General features: G+C 38.8%; 1 protein-coding gene and 1 long non-coding RNA gene across 4 annotated transcripts in view; both read left to right on the top strand.

Moving 5' to 3' along the window:
• BAZ1B (bromodomain adjacent to zinc finger domain 1B) overlaps positions 1-20030 on the top strand; it is a 57017-nt gene that overhangs the window by 5285 nt on the left and 31702 nt on the right. The window contains exons 2-6 of one of the 3 annotated variants that reach the window (XM_025275193.3): positions 5844-5960; positions 8317-8461; positions 11950-12151; positions 15369-15490; positions 17464-17661. In XM_025275193.3, coding sequence (XP_025130978.1) covers positions 5844-5960; positions 8317-8461; positions 11950-12151; positions 15369-15490; positions 17464-17661 — 784 coding nt within the window. Of the gene's footprint in view, positions 1-5843; positions 5961-6810; positions 7144-8316; positions 8462-11949; positions 12152-15368; positions 15491-17463; positions 17662-20030 lie in introns of those variants that run through there. The other 2 variants (XM_044935675.2, XM_044935676.2) reach the window with 2 other exon arrangements.
• LOC123331514 lies at positions 2866-5818 on the top strand. The gene is made up of 2 exons (XR_006548169.2): positions 2866-4075; positions 4510-5818. It is a non-coding gene; the product is annotated as an uncharacterized LOC123331514 (long non-coding RNA).

Below are 20030 nucleotides of genomic sequence, written 5' to 3'. Positions count from 1 at the left end.
AAGGATGGCTAGGAGTTAGATGGGGACTTCCCTGGAGATCCAGTGGTTGAGATTCTGTGCTTCCACTTAAGGGGACATGGGTTCAATCCCTGGTCAGGGAACTAAGATCCTACACAGGCCGGGTGGTGCAGCAAAACTGTAAAACAAAACAAAACAAAAAACAGTTAGATGAAGAAGAGGTCTACATCTTTTGAAGAGCTTGTGAGTTTGATGGTTCTTGATTTTGAAAAAAAATAATTATTAAAAAAATGTTAAAACCTTTTATTTTTTTGGGCCGTTGCACTTGTGGAACCTGGGCAAATGGCATGAAACTCACTGAGTCCTGACCGCTGGACACCAGGGAATTCCCGTTTATGAAGAATTGAAATCAGCTTCATATGGCTGGAGTGAGAAAGTAGGAGCGAGATGCATTGATGAGGTACACAAATGGGGCTGCATTACTGGTCACTGTGAGGTAGACAGGAATTTGGACTTTGCCTTAAATTTAATGGAGGCTGTTAAAAGAATTTGAAAAGCAAAGAAGCAAGCTTTTAGATTAGGAAGATTACTGTGGGTGCAGCGTTGAGAATGGTTAAGAATGGATCTGTAGCCTCGAGACCAGTGGCAGCTAGACTGGTGATTAAGTCATCTCAGCACTAGATAGACAACAGCTGTCTGAATAAATTCACTAGCCCTTGAAGTGGAGAGAAGTACAGTTTGTGAATTTCTGAAATAAGTAGATTTGTCAGGATTTGGTGATTGAATGAGGAGGAGTCAGGTTATGTTTTGGTTATCATTTGGTTAGTGGTGTCCTGTGACATCAGTTCAGTTCAATCACTCAGTCGTGTCTATTTCTTTGCGACCCTGTGGACTGCAGCACACCAGGCTTCCCTGTCCATCACCAACTGCTGGAGGTTGCTCAAACTCACGTCCATCGAGTCGGTGATGTCATCCAACCATCTCATCCTCCCTCGTCTCCTTCTCCTGCCTTCAGTCTTTCCTAGCATCAGGGTCTTTTCCATTGAGTCAGTTCTTCGCATCAGGTGGCCAAAGTATTGGAGTTTTGCTTCAGCATCAGTCCTTCCAATGAATATTCAGGACTGATTTCCTTTAGAATGGACTAGTTTGCTCTCCTTGCAGTCCAAGACTCTGAAGAGTCTTCTCCAACACCACAGTTCAAAACATCAATTCTTTGGCGCTCAGCTTTCTTTATAGTCCAACTCTCACATCCATACATGACTACTGGAATAACCCTAGCTTTGACTGTGACATAGAGAACCCTATGAGACTGGAAGGAAGAGGGTGGGGCCCCACCCTTAAAAGAAATGACATATCCTCTGAGAATATAAAGTGGTTAGAACCAAATAGGCCCAAGGTGGCAGAAGCCTGGACTTCCAGTAACCTTGAATCTCATTATATATACTCTTTGTAATACTTTAGCATATGGTAAATGACTCCCACAGGCACCAAGACCTTTTGGAGGCTGAGCCATAAAAGGCCAGAAAGTGGGTGGTGGCCCAGTTCTTGGAAATGCCTGCCCCTTCCCCAAAATAGAATGGACTAACTGTGAAAGTGCTGCACTCAGTATGCCAGCAAATTTGGAAAACTCAGCAGTGGCCACAGGACTGGAAAAGGTCAGTTTTCATTCCAATCCCAAAGAAAGGCAATGCCAAAGAATGCTCAAACTACCGCACAATTGCACTCATCTCACCCACTAGTAAAGTAATGCTCAAAATTCTCCAAGCCAGGCTTCAGCAATACGTGAACTGTGAACTTCCTGATGTTCAAGCTGGTTTTAGAAAAGGCAGAGGAACCAGAGATCAAATTGCCAACATCCGCTGGATCATGGAAAAAGCAAGAGAGTTCCAGAAAAACATCTATTTCTGCTTTATGGACTATTCCAAAACCTTTGACTGTGTGGATCACAATAAACTGTGGAAAATGCTGAAAGAGATGGGAATACCAGACTACCTGATCTGCCTCTTGAGAAATCTGTATGCAGGTCAGGAAGCAACAGTTAGAACTGGACATGGAACAACAGACTGGTTCCAAATAGGAAAAGGAGTACGTCAAGGCTGTATATTGTCACCCTGTTTGTTTAACTTCTATGCAGAGTACATCATGAGAAACGCTGGACTGGAAGAAGCACAAGCTGGAATCAAGATTGCCGGGAGAAATATTAATAACCTCAGATACGCAGATGACACCGCCCTTATGGCAGAAAGTAAAGAGGAACTAAGAAGCCTCTTGATGAAAGTGAAAGTGGAGAGTGAAAAAGTTGGCTTAAAGCTCAACATTCAGAAAATGAAGATCATGGCACCCGGTCCCATCACTTCATGGGAAATAGATGGGGAAACAGTGGAAACAGTGTCAGACTTTATTTTTCTGGGCTCCAAAATCACTGCAGATGGTGACTGCAGCCATGAAATTAAAAGACGCTTATTCCTTGGAAGGAAAGTTATGACCAACCTAGATAGCATATTCAAAAACAGAGACATTACTTTGCCAACAAAGGTCCGTCTAGTCAAGGCTATGGTTTTTCCTGTGGTCATGTATGGATGTGAGAGTTGGAGTGTGAAGAAGGCTGAGTGCCGAAGAATTGATGCTTTGGAACTGTGGTGTTGGAGAAGACTCTTGAGAGTCCCTTGGACTGCAAGGAGATCCAGCCAGTCCATTCTGAAGGAGATCAGCCCTGGGATTTCTTTGGAAGGAATGATGCTAAAGTTGAAACTCCAGTACTTTGGCCACTTCATGTGAAGAGTTGACTCATTGGAAAAGACTCTGATGCTGGGAAGGATTGGGGGCAAGAGGAGAAGGGAATGACAGAGGATGAGATGGCTGGATGGCATCACTGGCTCGATGGACTTGAGTTTGAGTGAACTCCGGGAGTTGGTGATGGACAGGGAAGCCTGGAGTGCTGCGGTTCATGGGGTCGCAAAGAGTCAGACACGACTGAGCAACTGATCTCTCTCTCTTTGATCTCTCCCCAAAATAATTGGAATAATCCTCCTACTACTGCCTATGAATTTACCCAAACCATTAAAAACTAAGCATCCCGTATTTCAGGGTCTCTCACCTTCTGAGATGGCCCCACTCTGTGGAGTGTGTGTCTCCCTAAATAAACCTGCTTTCCCATTTAGGTCTTAGGGCAGAGCCTGACTGCTTGCATCCTTCACAAATGTTCTGTGTTAATAAATCTACTTCTTGCCTATAGCTTTGCTTCTTGCTGAATTCCTTCTGTGCTGATACTAAAGAACCTGAGCTTCATTAAATCCTGAGACCAGGTGTGCGACTTCAGCAGGGAAACTGGGTTCAAGTCCCATCTGCAGTGTAATTGGGTTTGAGTCACAGTCTGAGATGTGGGGTTTCACCTAGAAGAGGATCAGTTGTTTATTTTGACTGTGGAGTCATGAAGTGTTTAGTTTGGACATTCTTACATTGAATTGTTGAGGCTCTCCAAATGGAGATGTATGTGTTGCTAGTATATATCTATATATGGGCCTGGAGTTCAGAGAGAGGGGACTGAGCTGCTGATAGAAGTTATTAGCATTTGTAGATAGTAATTGAAGTTAATAGGAGTGGATGAGGCCACCCAGAAGGAGAATGCTGTACTGATAAAGATTTTCAAAGGCGGGTGGGAAAGACTTGTATCAGGGTAGAAGGGACTGTCATTACTGTATTTGAAAAACCATAATCAATCAGTATTTGCTGTTTGAATATATATTGTTTGAAGCTAGTTTCCTTTTTTTTTCCTTCTGAAAATAAAAATCTTAGAAAATAAAACCCAATAAAATCTTGATAAGAGGTTTTCAGTTCTGTGGGGGGGGGGTGCGTCAGAGTATTTTTCCCGTTGCACATGTTTGCATTTCAAGGGGCCTGGGGGCAAGTGAGATTTTTAAATCAGAAGAAATGGGTTTAAAAGCAAATGAGACTGGGGAGAAAAAGGATGTGAGCCTGAGAAGCACAAAGGACCTGAGAAGATTACCAGTGAGGCCAGTTAAATGTTTTAAAATATTATGACTGCTTGAGAAATGAGGATCAGAAGCTAGATTTGGAGAATGGCTCTGTTATGGGAGAGAAAGAACTGAACTGAAAAGTATGTAAGTGGTTACAGTAAGGGGGCTCAGGTTAGGATGAGTCCCTGAGTTCTGACTTGGACCATTCAGTGAGATTGGGAGTATCTGTTAAAGAGCACGTTTGAGCAGGAGTGGAGGGGTAGTGAGAGTTTAGAAAAAGTTGGATTTGAGGAATCACTGAGGCATCTGGGTGGTAGCAGTCCTGTGTATTATTGGCCATATGGGTCTTAGTCTGAGGAGAATGGACTTGGCACGTTATTCCAACTATTGAAAGTAACAGTAATAAAAACGTAATGCTTTATCTTTAGGATATATTTGTTAATCTCACATTCTCTCTGATGGTGCAGTACATTTCTTCAGTGTAGACGAATGATGTATTAGAATGTTATTAAGCTTTTTGAATGTTTAAATAAATCCACTTACTGATTGTTTTTATTTTACCTCCCCTCCCCAGGTGCAAATAGAGAAACAGAAAACAAACCCATTTTGTTGGTTAGTTACTGTCCCTATTGAAGCCATGCTAGTCCGTTTTCACCATAGGATTTTATAAATTTTCAGTGATTGGATTTGCATAGGGCTCTATGGAAGTCTGACTCCAGGTTTTCACTGGTACTCTGTTTTAATAGTTTAATCATTTAAATATTATCATCACCCCACTGAGGAAAAAGAGACGTTTTGTTTTTGGCAGATCCAGAGAATGATACAGTGAGAGAAGGTACTTATTGACTAAAACTACAGTTTTGGATTATTTGTGGATTTATCCCTGTCATTTTTCTTTTAACTCATAATAGCCCTAGAAGACCAAGAATCTCCTTTATATTAAAAATGAATTATTTGTTTAGTTGTTCAGTAATATTACAAGAGGAGCTGTTTAAATACTTCTTATTTCAACCATTATAGAAACTGTCACTTGGAAAGTACAGAGATTAGCAGTTAATTCTCTAGTTGTGGTGTCAGTTTTCCTGCATAGCATCTTCTCCTGTGCATAAAAGTAAATTAGTTGCCTGTCATTTGAATTTGAACGTGGCTGGCTGATAATGAATTCCAGTTGGGGTGGTGTGGAAAGTTCCCATGTACACGGCACTAGTTGTATGATCTCTTCCTCCCTCTCCCTCACAAAGACGGGCTAAGTACTGGTAAATGACTTGTGAACATGGTGTTACTGGAGATAACATAAACTCTGGATACATACTGCTGCTGCTGCTAAGTCTCTTCAGTCGTGTCCGACTCTGTGCGACCTCGTAGACGGCAGCCCACCAGTCTCCTCCATCTGTGGGATTCTCCAGGCAAGAGTACTGGAGTGGGGTGCTACTATGCCAGAATTATTTTTAGGATTTTATGGTATTTATTTTTTAAACCCAAGAGAATCAAGAAGTGTTTCCAAGGTAGACTGGAAGGCTATTAGTAAATGGATCATGACCGTGTGCACAGGGTTGTTATTCCAAACTGCCTGGGAAACTCGTGTAGCCATTTTATCTTACTGTGGAACTGATTCTTTCATTTGAGTTGTGAATTTCACATACCTTAGATTCGTATTCCTTATCTCTTGGGTTTTATTTTGCCTTAATTCTTTTCTTATAATTCTTAGTTCTGTGGGAGTCTTGTGAAGTGAAATTTGGGTGAATAGTGTTAATCATCTTGCTTGGATTTGCCAGCTGAAAACTCTTGACTTCAGTTTATGCTATGCATTATGGAGAGGATACTGTGGTTTTTTCCATGTATGATAAGTAGTTTGTGGATTAGTCTGTCTGTTGCTTGAGTATTGTTTTCCTGAGCCACTGCTCACAGAGAGTATGAAGCCCGCTTGGAAAGATACAGTGAGCGCATCTGGACGTGTAAGAGTACCGGGAGCAGCCAGCTCACACACAAGGAGGCCTGGGAGGAGGAGCAGGAGGTTGCTGAACTGTAAGTAGGAGAAGCACTGCTCTTCTAACGCTGTCTTCACATGATGAGGAAAAGGGGACTGTTAACCACAAAATAGTATTTGTATTTAAGTTTATGGGGCTTAAATTGGAATGCATTGTATTCATGTACTGGTGTCTTGCCTCTTGTCATTTTGTGAGTAACACAGTATGTGGGATATACAGTTGTGCGTACACTTAACTTAGGTATGTAGCAGGCTTTTGAATATTCTGGCTGTATACTTTTCCCTTATAAATACTCTGGGAATGTGGTTCTAAGCAAAGGAAGCTGATATAATCTAGAAGTAATACAGAGGCAGCGAAGTAGCAGAGGATTTTCTTTATTTTGTGGTTATTTGAAATTTAAGACAGTATTTATAGCAGCTATTGAAAATAAATACACAGTTTGAAGATAGTTTACCTGAGTGGGATGGTTAAATGAGGTATCTTAAAAAATTCTGTGTGTGTTCAAAGGGTGTATTTGGGTATTCTTCCAAAGAAAATACTCAGAATTTAGACAAGAGATGCTTGCAAAAATAAGTAGGAACTAGGGATGATAAAACAGTACTTTTTTTTTTAGCTTTTTTTTGAAAATGAAATATAGTTGATATGCAGTTTTATATGTTTCAGGTGTACAGTATGGAGATTCATAATTTTTTATTTTTTTAATTTTATTATTTGGCTGCTCTGGGTCTTAGTTGTAGCGTGTGGGATCTAGCTCCCTGACCAGGGATCGAACCTGGGCCCCCTGCACTGGGAGCTCAGAGTCTTAGCCCCTGGACCACCAGGGAAGTCCCTGATTCATAATTTTTAAAGATTATGCTGTGTGTAGGGAAAGCGCAAAGTAGCCAAGGTGGTGCTAGTCAGGCTCTCGCTCTCAGCCCACGGTTATGTAAATACATGGTTCTGTAACAGCTGAGCGTACTTACAGCGCTGCGCATGCGCACCGCGATGGGTGCCTGCTTGGGCACAGGCCACTTTGTTCTGTAAACGTATATACGCTCCACGTGGAAAGCCCTTGCAGCTTCATTATGGCCACGTCCACTAGGTCAGAACGGCTGCCTCACGGCTGCTGTGCCAACCCGGAGAAAATAAACATGTCTGCGGTTCCTACGGTTCCGTGAGTTTTCTTCCAGCTTCCCTGATCACACCTTGCCTACCACGGGTTCAGCGACCAGTGAGATACAGTGAGACAACTATTTATAGTTATTATAGGAAAACAATACCCTTTTGGAAATTCAGAGTAAAAACGTTTTCTGTGGACTTCTCATTGACTTCTCTTAATAGTATATAAACAGAGAGCATGCAGTTTAGTAATGAATACCATTCTGCGCTTTTGCCTGTGTAACAGAGCACTGTCCTCACCTGAGACCTGGGCTCTAGTAATGGCTCCATCACTGGTTAATAATTAGTCAAGTCTGTTAACCTGGTGCCTGTTTTTTGCTTGGGTCACTGACGTTGTTCCGTTTGAATTAGCGTTATTTATGTTTATACCTTGTTAGTGTACTAGACTCTGGGTTGGCCTGCCTTTTCTGTAAAGTGCCAGTTAATATATTTTAGGGTTTGTGGGCCATATGGTCTCTGTCTCAACTATTCAACTTTGATGTTGTACAGTGAAAAGAGCTATTGATAATACCATAACTGAATGGGAGTGACTAGGTGCCAATAAAATTTTATTTACCAAAAAAAGTACTGGTAGCAGGGTGGAGTTGGCTCATAGGCTGTTGCTGACACCTATGGTAGCCTGTAAACTAGAGGGCAGGTGTCATGTTTGATTTACGCTAAAATCCATCACAGTGCCTAGGCACAATCGTTTGTACTGTAAAAACACGTACAATTTGCTCTTTACAAAATAAAGATAATGCTACCTTCTGGATGTGTTTTTGGGTGTGTAAAAGTTCTCTTAGAATGAAAGATGATAACCATTAACCTATAGCAAATAAAATAAAGAGTAGTAAGGGGGAGATCAGTTATTGTTGCTTGTAATATGATGATGTACCTGGATAACCCAAAGACAATCAGGTGGACAACTGTTAGGAACAGATCAGAGAATTGATGAAAATAAATTGCTCTCCTTCACACAAAGAAATAAAGTACAGTGGGAATTCAGAGGTTAGCAAGACTAACTTAGAGTTGCTGGGGAAAACGCCACGAGATTTAGTGAAGAAGGTGACACTTGAAGGATAGTCTGTGCCCGGCTGCAGAGGACAGGGTGAGGGTTTATATTTACTTCTATGAATAATCTTTGTATTTTCCAGTGCCTTGCCTGTATGTGCTAAAGGACTTTCTCAATTGACCCGAATAACTCTCTGGATAGTCTTTTCCGCATTTTCTTGGAAACTGATGACTTGTTTGTTTAGTTTGAAGGAGGAGTTCCCCGCCTGGTATGAGAAACTTGTCCTGGAAATGGTTCACCATAACACAGCCTCCTTAGAGAAGCTAGTGGATACTGCTTGGTTGGAGATCATGACCAAATACGCAGTGGGAGAAGAGTGTGACTTTGAGGTGAGCGCCTGTTTTTACTTATTTTTTTAATGTGATTTGATTCACTAACCAGATGACAAGATTACTTCTTTGTGAGTAATGTTGAAGTCCCCTTTACGTAATAGTATCAAATATATTTTTAAACATTTAATATTAAGTATTTTAATCACTAAATTTTAGAACTATGTAAAAGACTCTCAGCTATCTTTAGTCCAAATCTATGGAATCTAAGGCAAAAGATTTCCATTTCCCTACAACAGTGATTGAGTTGACTTCTTTCTGTATAAGTTTGTTTAATTTTCCAGCCCATTACTAGAGGATAACTATCACTGAAGTAAATAGGTAGGGTGACTATTACTATTACTAAAGGGTTTTCTAAAGTCATAGGTAAACTATTTACATAACACTAAAGCAATCCCTACATAGTCCTTTGAAAGTTTAAAATAAGATTCATTTGTTGAAGTTCTGTATGTACTGGATACTGGGCTGGTTGCTTTATATAATATCTTACAGAATCTGCACAGAAAGGCTGAGGCGGTAAACAGGCTTAGATGTTTAAATAGCTTGTTCAGGTTGATACAGTGTACTAGTATGTAATGAAATAGCTGACTGACAGTGGCCAGGACTTGTCAAAGTTTAGCCTAAATAAAATTACTTTGAGGATTTCTGAATATGCATTCTTGGGCCCTGTCCCCTGAGACTTTACATGGAGGATCTAGGGTAGGACCTGAGAGTTGGCAGTTCTAACACCTCCAAGATGTGATGATATGAACACCTGGGGGACAGCCGTTTTGGGTAGCATCAGCTTAACCAGTGAAGACAGTTGATTATCTCACATAATAAGTCTTAGAAGCAGGCAATTTCAAGTTTGGTGTACAGGCTGTCCTTGTGCCTTTCTGTTCTGTTCTTGGTGTGTTTGGTTTTGTCCTTAGTTTTGTTGCCTCTTGGTTGTAAAATTGTGACTGTATTCAGAGCAAGCAAATGCTTGTCTAAGCATAGTAAGAAAATCTTTATCAGAAGCATATTCTTCCCCATTCCCTTTTATCTTTACATGTTATTGACTACACCATGGCTTACATAACCATCTTCAGCCACAAGGGGGTTAAGAAAGTGAATACTGCCTTTTTTTTTTTCTCCCTTTTTTTGAAGCCTCAGGAGGAGGGAGAAAAGGAGGAGGGGGATGGCTTAGGTTAACCCAGCAGTAGCCAGTAAGTTGTTGTCTGGTTCCAAAGTTCTTGTTCTTTCCTCAGTTTACTTTGACTCCCTGTATCTCCCAGCTACTTTTTATATTTGTAATGTTTGTGGAATCATCATTGGGTTTTAATCACACACTTTATATCATTCAGTGTCCTGGCAGGAAACAGATGGTATTATTCAAATAGTGTAATTGAATTGAGTTTGAAAAAGAAACTTCAGATCACAGTCTGATCTAAGTCAAGGAAAACCAACAAGGAAAGGTTAAGTACCTCATGGCAATCAATAGTGGAGAGGCTTTACTGCTTCTAAACTCCAAGTAAATGAGGGGAAGGGAAGGTTACTGGAACTAGGAGAGAATGATGTAATTGTAGAAAAGTGCTTTGGTATAGCGAGAAGCAGCCAGCCTGCTGAGGCTGACAGTCAGAAGATGCCAGTGTCACCCCAGTGTCAGCTTTCTTTCACCCTGTGATTTTCTGCTTATGCTCCCCATGGGTTGAACTCCTCACAACCTAGGGAGAAAGGAGCCCTTTGATGCAGTTCATTAAGGTCAGCCTGTTTAAGCACAGAGCAAGGTCGAGAAGACTGAGATGGACTTGGAGTGGTGAAAGGAAAATACTGCAAGGTGGAAGAGGAGGAGTTCCAGAAGAGGGAGAGAGGTGTGTCTGTGAACGTATGACAAGACGATTATATTCATCAGGAATCCAGAAAGTCAAATGGAAACCACAGTGAGATCATTTTATACACATCTGATTAGTGAATAAAGAAAAGTTAAAATAATGCCAAGTTTTGACAAGACTGTGGAGCTGCTCATCCATTGCTATTTCGGTAACTGCTTTGGCATTATTGAATACAATATGCCCTTTGACTAGGGTTTTTATTCTTGAGTATTTTCTCTTTTAATAACTGATAATGTTGAGCACCTTTTCTGCTTGTTGCTACCTTTTATTTGTGTTTCCTTTGGTGAAATGTCTGTTCAAATCTTCCTCCATTTTAAAATTAAAATTTAATTTAAATTGGATTATTTTCTTGTTTTTAAGTTGTGAGACTTATTTATATTTTCTGGATACAAATCCTTTGCTATATATATGCTTTTTTTGTTCCAATCTAGGACTTGTATTTTTATTCACTTAACAGTGTCTTTAGAAGAGCAGACATTTTTAGTTTTGATGAAACCAAATAGAAAATATCTAACCATATCTATGCTGCTGCTACTGCTGCTAAGTCGCTTCAGTTGTGTCCGACTCTGTGTGACCCCATAGACGGCAGCCCACCAGGCTCCGCTGTCCCTGGGATTTTCCAGGCAAGAACACTGGAGTGGGTTGCCATTGCCTTCTCCAATGCATGAAAGTGAAAAGTGAAAGTGAAGTCACTCAGTCATGTCCGACTCTTCTCGACCCCATGGGACTGCAGCCTACCAGGTTCCTCCGTCCATGGGATTTTCCAGGCAAGAGTACTGGAGTGGGTTGCCATTGCCTTCTCCAACCATATCTATAATTATATGTAATATAAATGTTCTAAGGTGAAAGTTGCTCAGTCGTGTCCAACTCTTTGCAGCCCAGTGGGCTGTAGACCACAAGGCTCCTCCATCCATGGGATTTTCCAGGCAGGAATACTGGAGTGGGTGGCCATTTCCTTCTCCAGAGATAAATGTTTTAAAGCTTCAATTAAAAGATAGAGATTGTCAGATTGGATAAAAAATTTCAGAGTGATTGTAATGCAAAGAATCTAGCCAGAACAACTTTGAAAAAGAACAGCAAAAGTAGAATCCTAATGCTCTCTGGTTTTGAACCTTATTAACATAGTATAATTTGGTATAAACATAGGCAGATATATCAGTGGAACAGAACAGCATCCAGAAATAGATACATATGCACACGCATGCGTGCGTGGGCACACATACATACAGTCTGCTGAGTTTTGATAGAGGTGGAAAGGTAATTAAAGTGAAGAAAAGATAGTCTTCAATAAATGGTTCTGGAGTAATTGGATATCCGTATGTAATTGATTTTTTTAGAAAATGGAAATTCTTGAACTTTATTTACACATATCAGGTTTGTATAGTAGTTACGGTTTGGCCTTAATACATTGGTACATGAATTATGAACTGGATGGTGATCATTTTATTTTTTTAAGATGTCCTATTTCAAACTAGAGGTCTGGGAAATAAGGTTGGAAAAAAAATCACTGTACTTGGCTCCTTTAGAGTTTTCGTGTACTTTTTTGATCAGGTGATGTGGAATGCGTACCACTGTTACCTTTAGGTTTATAGTTCTTAATTATTATCTTTGACTCTCTCCTATCTTTTCTTATAGGTTGGGAAGGAAAAAATGCTCAAAGTGAGGATTGTTAAGATTCATCCTTTGGAGAAAGTAGATGAAGAGGCCACTGAGAAGAAATCTGATGGCTCCTGTGACTCTCCCTCAAGTGACAAAGAGAATTCTAGCCAAATCGCTCAGGACCATCAGAAGAAGGAGGCAATTGGGAAAGAAGAGGAAGGAAGGAGAGAGAGTATTAGTATGTATGATACTGTCTTTCCTTATTGAGCTGTGCTACTCTGTTTATTTTATTATGCACAAATCTTTTTTGAGTTCTCTAGCAACTCAGTTTGTAATTGAATTTTGTTGTTAGATAGACGTGCTTTTGTTTGTTTATGCTTTGGAAAACATACCTATACTGTCACTCAGGATTTAAATCTCCTTTCACAATTAAGGGATTGGGAAGTCATTTCCTCTAGTTTTTTAGAAATCTGTGTGCACATACCAGGCTACTCAAGATGGGAAAGAAGGTTTGCCTTCTTTTTCTCTTTAAGTTGGAATTATCTGTATAGGCGTGGAAGTGGGGTGATCTGAGTAGGAGGGATAAATTCTAATCCCTGTTTCTTCTTCACATTGCAAGCCAGTGTAATGGTTTTGAGGTACTTCCTTTTGTCTGTTATCTGTAACTCACATTCCTTCTCAGATGGGAACTGCCAGAATTCTGAAGCACTATGGTGTCTAAAAGTAGGGACCTGGAGACCTAATATAATGTTTTGAAAGTTGAAGAATTGAGACATTACACGTTGGGAAAATTATTTATCCTCTGAGGCTTTCCTCCCCCCTTTTAAAAAAATCTGTGTCAGTTAGGAATTTAACTGGGACAGATTTCTTCTATCTCTGAAGATATGAGTACTGACAGGGTTTGAATATGTTGAGCTTCTTCCTCTTGACTATCAGAGGATCACATTTTACCTCATTATGTAACTTATGAAGTTTGAATTAGAGCATTTTATTAGAGCGTATGCTGTATGCTTCCATTTTGTTTTGTGTCTCCTTATGTTTTGGGCGTGTGCAGATGGTTTTAAAGGGATGTCCTTTTCTTGTCCCAAGGAAACTTCTGAGACTGTTGTAATGCTTCCACCTCAGTTGTTGATGCTTCAGTTTTTTCACTCTGTATTGTTAATGCTGATATCAATGTTTTTCAGTTTCTCTTTTCCTTCTTTTTGCTACTGAAGTTTTACTTACATACCCAAGACTTGAGGTTGATAAGTGTTTTGGTTAAGTCTTGACCGATGATACGTCTTCTAACACTACTAGAATCAGATCATTGGAAGGGACTTCCCTGATGGTCCAATGGTTAGGACTCGGCGCTTCCACCACAGGAGGCACTGGTTTGATCCCTGATCGGGGGAACTGAGATCCCTCCAAGCTAGGCCAAAAATAAAAGATCACAGAATCAGATCATCAGAATACCACTAATGTGTTAACAGTTGTTAGCTTTATTCCTTAAGCATTGTGTACTTAAGAACCCCTAGTTTTAGACTTCGGCTTCTTTTTTAGGATGTTATATGCCTTAGTTTAGGTTTCAGTTTTTGGATATAATGTTATTGCTAGTCTTTGGAAAGAATGGTAGGCGGGCTCAGCTCAGTTCAGTCGCTTGGTCGTGTCTAACTCTTTGCGACCCCATGGACTGCAGCATGCCAGGCCTCCCTGTCCATCGCCAACTCCTGGAGTTTACCCAAACTCATGTCCGTTGAGTCGGTGATGTCATCCAGCCATCTCATCCTGTCGTCCCCTTCTCCTCCTGCCTTCAATCTTTCCCAGCATCAGAGTCTTTTCAGATGAGTCAGTTCTTCACATCAGGTGGCCGAAGTAGGCGGGCCAAAGAATGTTACAGTGTACTCTGAATGTTTTGCATTTCCATAGAAATATGATAGACAAATTCTAGTATTCAAAATGTTTTCTTACAAGGTAGTCTTCCTTCTACTTTATGGGGGGAAATGTATTAGGCAGGAACTTTTCAGCTTTGTATTCTTAACCTCACTGTTATGAATTTCTGTGTTCCTCTATCAGAAAAGAACTGTCCTTCCTCTTGGTCACAATACCTGCTCTGAATTCCATTCCTTCCTGCTTTCTCAGGATTGGGTTAACTTTATTATTCTGCACTGCAGTGCTCTTGCATGGTTATTCTCAACTTATAAATGAAGTCCCATTTTCCAAAAGCAAAACATACTTTTCCTTGATCCTGTTGTTCTCTTTCTGACTTACTCATTTAAGCCAAAATTCTTGAGAATGTTGTCGTCACTTTTGGACCCTCAGTTCATTTCTTATGCTGTTAACTTGTGCTTCTTTACTCCTGAAACTGTTCCTAGTAAGGTTTTAGGTGACCCCTAATGGCCAGATCCACTGCTTTCTTCTTAGTGTGCTTTATTTACTTTCAAATTTTACACTGCTGGTCACTCTCATTTTTAGTTTATTTAATATCAGGGTCTTCTTTTTCTCCCACTACTTTTCTTTGTTTGCTTCCTCTCCCCACTGCTGTTCTTTAGATTTTGTTTGTTTTCATATGATTTTGTTCTGTCTCCTTTTCATTTTTCAACACATCTGCTTGGTTTCTGAGGCTGAACACTGGGAAGCCTTTAGCATCTCCCACATCTAGTTGGTTTCCAGGTCTGTCGTCTCAGCTGTTCGCTTCACCATTCCTGATACATAAATTCAGATGTTTACGATTATATCTTCTGATTTCCTTTCTTCAGTCTCACCTTCCCATTTTATTCATTTTCTGACTGCTGAAAGTGTCTTTTTCCTCTTCTTAATTTTTCACATTAGTTCTCTTTCCAAAATGTACATCTGGTTAGTTAGATCAAAAATCCTTTGTTTCCCTATGCCCGTAAGAGAAATTCCAATCTATTTAAGTGTTGTGCAAGGTTCATTATAATTTATAAACCTCTACTTACCTCTTTAGTCTAATTTCTTTTTTTTTTTTTGGCCATACTAGGTGGCATGTGGGATCTTAGCTTCCTGACCAGGGATTGAACCTGTGCCCCCTGGAATCTTAACCACTGGACCACCAGGGAAGTCCTGTAATCTGATTTGTTTAAAAAAAATTATAATGTAGATCATATTCACCCGTATCTCATTATTTGTAGTCTCTGAACAGGTCATGTTCTCTCTAGGTCTTCTCTGCCTATCTTCCAGGCTAAATTCATACTTCTCTCTTTTGGAGTATTTTTCTCCCTGTAGTAATTTCCTATACCAACCTCTATTATAGTATTTTCCTCCTTGTATTGTAATTATTACTGACTTCTCCCATAGACTTTAGCTACTTGAGGTAAAGGCTTTACAGTTTATCTTTGGGTCCCAGCACTTGGTGCCTGGTTGCAGAGTACGTGTTCAGCAAAGTTATTGTTAATGAATGAATGGGCAGAATTAAAAGAATTACTTTTTTTTCACTCGTTTTCTGTTTATTTGACTAGATGACAGAGCACGCAGATCTCCACGAAAACTTCCTACTTCATTAAAAAAAGGAGAGAGGAAATGGGCTCCTCCAAAGTTTCTGCCCCACAAGTACGATGTGAAGCTGCAGGATGAGGACAAGGTTAGTGGCGCTTTGTATTGAGCCTCTTACACAGAGTGAGTGCTGTGTAAGGAAGGGCCCAAGAGCTAGTTTGCTCATAGATGTGCTGTGTGAATGAATTTGTTTCTACAACAAATTCTGAGTGGTTTTCTGGTCTTCGTAATTATGACTTTAAGTTAAATTGAATTTTCTTTCCTAGGAGAGCACATGCTTTTTCCTAATAGGAATTATTAGAGTGTAAGAGTAATTTGCGTTTGAGCTTCAAAGTCAGTTGTCTGAAAAAAATAATAATCTGTTTCCAGTGGTTTTGGACTTCCTGAGGAAATAGCTCTTCCCAATTAAAAGTAGAGCTATTTGTAATAAAATAAGCTCAAAAACTGAGTTAACTCTAACCAGTGCTTTTACAAGGAATCTGTGGAGCTAATCATCTAAAATGGTAAATACCGTTTAAGTAACTTAGTACTATGTATTACTGATGCTGAGATGTTCAATTTCCATATTTTTACATGCCCAGAATCAGGATGTATCATTTTTTTTTAATGGAAGTATAGTTGATTTACAGTGTTGTGTTAGTTTCTGGTGTACAGCAGAGTGATTCAGTTATATGTATATTCTTTTTCATTGTAGTTTATTAAAAGAAACTTAATATAATTCCCTGTGCTATACATTAGGACTTTACCTATTTTATATATAGCCGTTTGTATCTTTTGGAATCAGGACGTATCTTAATATCAGTTGGCAAGAATTTTTTCTTTGTGGTGTGTAATGTGTCTTTCTTTCATTAATAACATCTTAGATTTCATGAAACATGGCATGTTGCTTTCAGGTACTGGTATTTCTGTACGTATAAAATCTTATTAGAAAATTTTGGGGCAGCTAGGTGTGCAAGGCAGCTGTACACTGGTTTTTTTAATAGAAGAAGGAGCTAAGGCCTGAGAAAGCCTCTTTTAGAGTGTTGTTTCTTTTCCCCATGTCAAAATGTTGACAAGTCTTATTTCATTTTGAATCGTTTGTTTTATAGTTAGTGATCTGAAGACTGAATCGCATTATCAGGATTTCTTTATATTTTAAAATTGGGTGTTAAAAACAATTTATTTTACTAAATGTTTTATGTCCCATTCAGCAAGGTGGGTTGTTAAAACATTGCTAGCAAGTCTCAATCACTTCCCTAATTAACGTTTGTTTTCTTATTAATGATTGTAACTTGTTTGGTTTACATGTAGTAAGTATGGTTTACTGTGAAATATGGTTTTATAGAAAAATAGAAAATACAAATAAGGAAAAAGGTATCTCTGATCCCATACTTAGAGATGATAATTGGTGAATATAGATGTGGTTAATGGGTTGTTAGCTTTTAAATGACTCTCAAAAGTGGGACTATTCTGTATATAATATTTTGTAACTTGCTTTTTTCATTTACTGTACGAGTATCATTAAATTTTCTTCCAAAACAGTATTCTCAGGTTGTTAAGTATGTTTGATAGTCACCAAGGGAGTTTACTAAAAATGCAGATTTCCAGACTTCACCACCACAAATTCTTCTGATTCAGTAGCTTTGGGATGAGGCCCAAGCATTCGCATTGTAATAGCACCCTAGATGATTCTGATAACCGTCCTGATTGAGAAACTCTTTGCCCCGTTGTCTGCATAGTGTCTATGTGGATATTTTAATTTGAAACATGAGTCCTTTATGGATATACCTTTATGTATTTTCCCTTCCTCCCCACCCCCTGCCTTTTGTAAGCAGTTGATGATGACTCTCCATTTATTTCTAAATTCTTAATAAGAGGAACTGTGGGCAATGGATAGACGAATTTTTCAGACTTTGATACATGTTGACAAATTGAGATATATTAACATTCTGTCTCTGAAAAAGGTGATAACCCTATTTTATAGGTGGAATTAGGAGTTCTCTGGAGAAAGTATAGATCTTTGTTCTCATTGGTTAATTGCTTTTGACCCCAGTAATGAGTTATTTTTCTTTGTTAATCTAGATCATCAGTAATGTGCCAGCAGACAGCTTGATTCGTACAGAACGCCCACCGAATAAGGAGATACTTCGATACTTTATACGGCACAATGCGTTACGGGCTGGTACTGGTGAAAATGCGCCTTGGGTGGTAGAAGATGAATTAGTGAAGAAATACTCCCTGCCTAGCAAGTTCAGTGACTTTCTGCTTGATCCATACAAGGTAAGGCACCTTAATTTTGGACAGAAGGATAGGACACTATTAAATGAATTTATTTTCTCTGATGGCTCCAATAGGATTAGATTTACAGTAGATTTTAAACTCTAATTTTAAATAATGAATTCAAAAATTTTTCACATGTATCTATTTCATATAGGTGGTGATAATGGGGTTAGTAGGAGAGAGGTTGCATTGAATATCTCCTCTTCTAATGTGACTTATTTTTACTGTGATTGCATAATTAAAACAGGGAAACATTACATGCATGTGCTTTTTTGTCTCAGATCTTTCTTGGAATGAGGTATGGTGTAGAAAATATTTTGAAAATTGATTGCTAAAAATGAAAGCTGATATTTGTATTGTCAGATAAGGTCAAATATACTAACATCTTTGAAAAGAATTAGTAGAAAATCTAACATTCCCTTCTTTTTTTTTTCCCTTTATTTATCTCACTGGGTTTTCACAATATTCTGATGAAGTTATATGGTATATCTGTATTAATCTTACTTTCCAGATGGGAAAACTGAGACTAGTCTAATTAGAACCAGCAGAAAGTAAACAACAGAAGCTAAGACATTGGCCTTGGATTTCTTATTGCCTTTTCCATCTCAGGGTTTCTTCAGTAATATTTTTTAAATGTGGGTTTTGAGGGTATTTATTTCCTTTTGTTGATAAAAATTACTTATTTACATACTGATATTTCATCTTGATCTCTGGGCCAGAAAGTGATCAGGAGAGGGTTGCTGGTGCATTAAAACTAAGTCAGAATTCAGGATTTCTCTTTTTATCTCTTCCTTGTAATTATGAAAAACTAAGGATATCTTACAAGTGAGTCATGAACTAAATTATGTCAATCATCTTATGTTGATATCGCTAGCAAAAGTATATTGAGAAGTATATATATTTTTTCAAACCTTGGAAAAGACCTCCAACCATGGTTTAGCATTACCATGTTTTCTTATTCTAGGCCAGCATGATCAAGCAAAGATAAAGAATTCTATATAAAATCATCTGTAAATGAGTTTTAAGACTCTTGAATCTTTTAAGTCCTTAAATATTTTCCTCTTTTAAAATTTTACAGTCGTCTTTTATGTATTTTAGCTTAGTGATTCAAATAATACGAATAACATGAAATATCAAATAACATGAATAACATAAAAGGTCTCTGGGTTTTATTAGAACAAAAAAACTGATCCACGCTTATTGTAGGAGCCAGAGACTTAGAATTCCAGGAATTTATCTGTTGAAAAGCAATTTCTGAAGAAATTGGCTATTCTGAAATTTTCTAATGAGGGCTTAAAATATTAACTTAATGAAATTTGGCTGTAATTCAGATGGAGACTAGGGAGTACAAGCTTGTTTAGACTAAACTGCTGTAAGAGGACAGTGATTCTACTTCGAGAAATGGGGAGTCATGTAAGAAAACCAGTCTACAAATTAAGAGTGTATACTTATTTTATTATGTATTTTGCATCTCTAAAGAGTAATTTCTTATTCCCCAATAGTATTTGATATTTCACTGATCCTTCTTTTTTGAGTTTATGTATGTTTCTTTTTCCTTTTTATAAAATCAGCTGTCTTAAAAAACTTTTTGGCATCACAGCCAAGACAGAATATACTTAAGGCACAGATAAGTAGACCATGAAAAAGTACTTTGGATTCTTTCCTGATATAAAGGAAATTTAAAATAATTCATGGAGAATTAAAGTTGATCACTTGTGATCTGCCTATCCCAAAGGCAATGGGTTTGTGCTTGCTTCAGTAACACATTAAAATCAGAACCAAAAGCAATAGGTTAAAAATTTTTTTGTCTTTGGTTTAGTAGAATTTAGTGCTTTGGGATGCTGCTGAATACAACTACTGTAGAGAGAGATGAGGTCTGGAGAGAGGAAGCAAGTTGTGAGTAATAGTGTTAGGAAAGGACTGGCGGGGAGAGCTTAAGTGGGAGAGAGAAAAATTATTTAGAAAAGTAGAATTTTTTAGTGTTATCTGAGCAGAGCCTGATACGGTGATAGGCATCTGTTTGTGGTCTTGTAAACCTTACAACTGTACAAAAAAGGTCTTCACGACCAAGATAATCACGATGGTGTGATCACTCACCTAGAGCCAAACATCCTGGAATGTGCAGTCAAGTGGGCCTTAGAAAGCATCACTACGAATAAAGCTAGTGGAGGTGATGGAATTCCAGTTGAGCTATTCCAAATCCTGAAAGATGATGCTGTGAAAGTGCTGCACTCAATATGCCAGCAAATTTGGAAAACTCAGCAGTGGCCACAGGACTGGAAAAGGTCAGTTTTTATTCCAGTCCCAAAGAAAGGCAATGCCAAAGAATGCTTAAACTACCGCATAATTGCACTCATCTCACACTAGTA

The sequence above is a fragment of the Bubalus bubalis genome, chromosome 24, assembly GCF_019923935.1.
Source record: "Bubalus bubalis isolate 160015118507 breed Murrah chromosome 24, NDDB_SH_1, whole genome shotgun sequence".
Lineage (NCBI taxonomy): Eukaryota > Metazoa > Chordata > Mammalia > Artiodactyla > Bovidae > Bubalus > Bubalus bubalis.
Note: the sequence above shows the minus strand (reverse complement) of the source record. Positions and strands in the feature narration are given on the sequence as shown.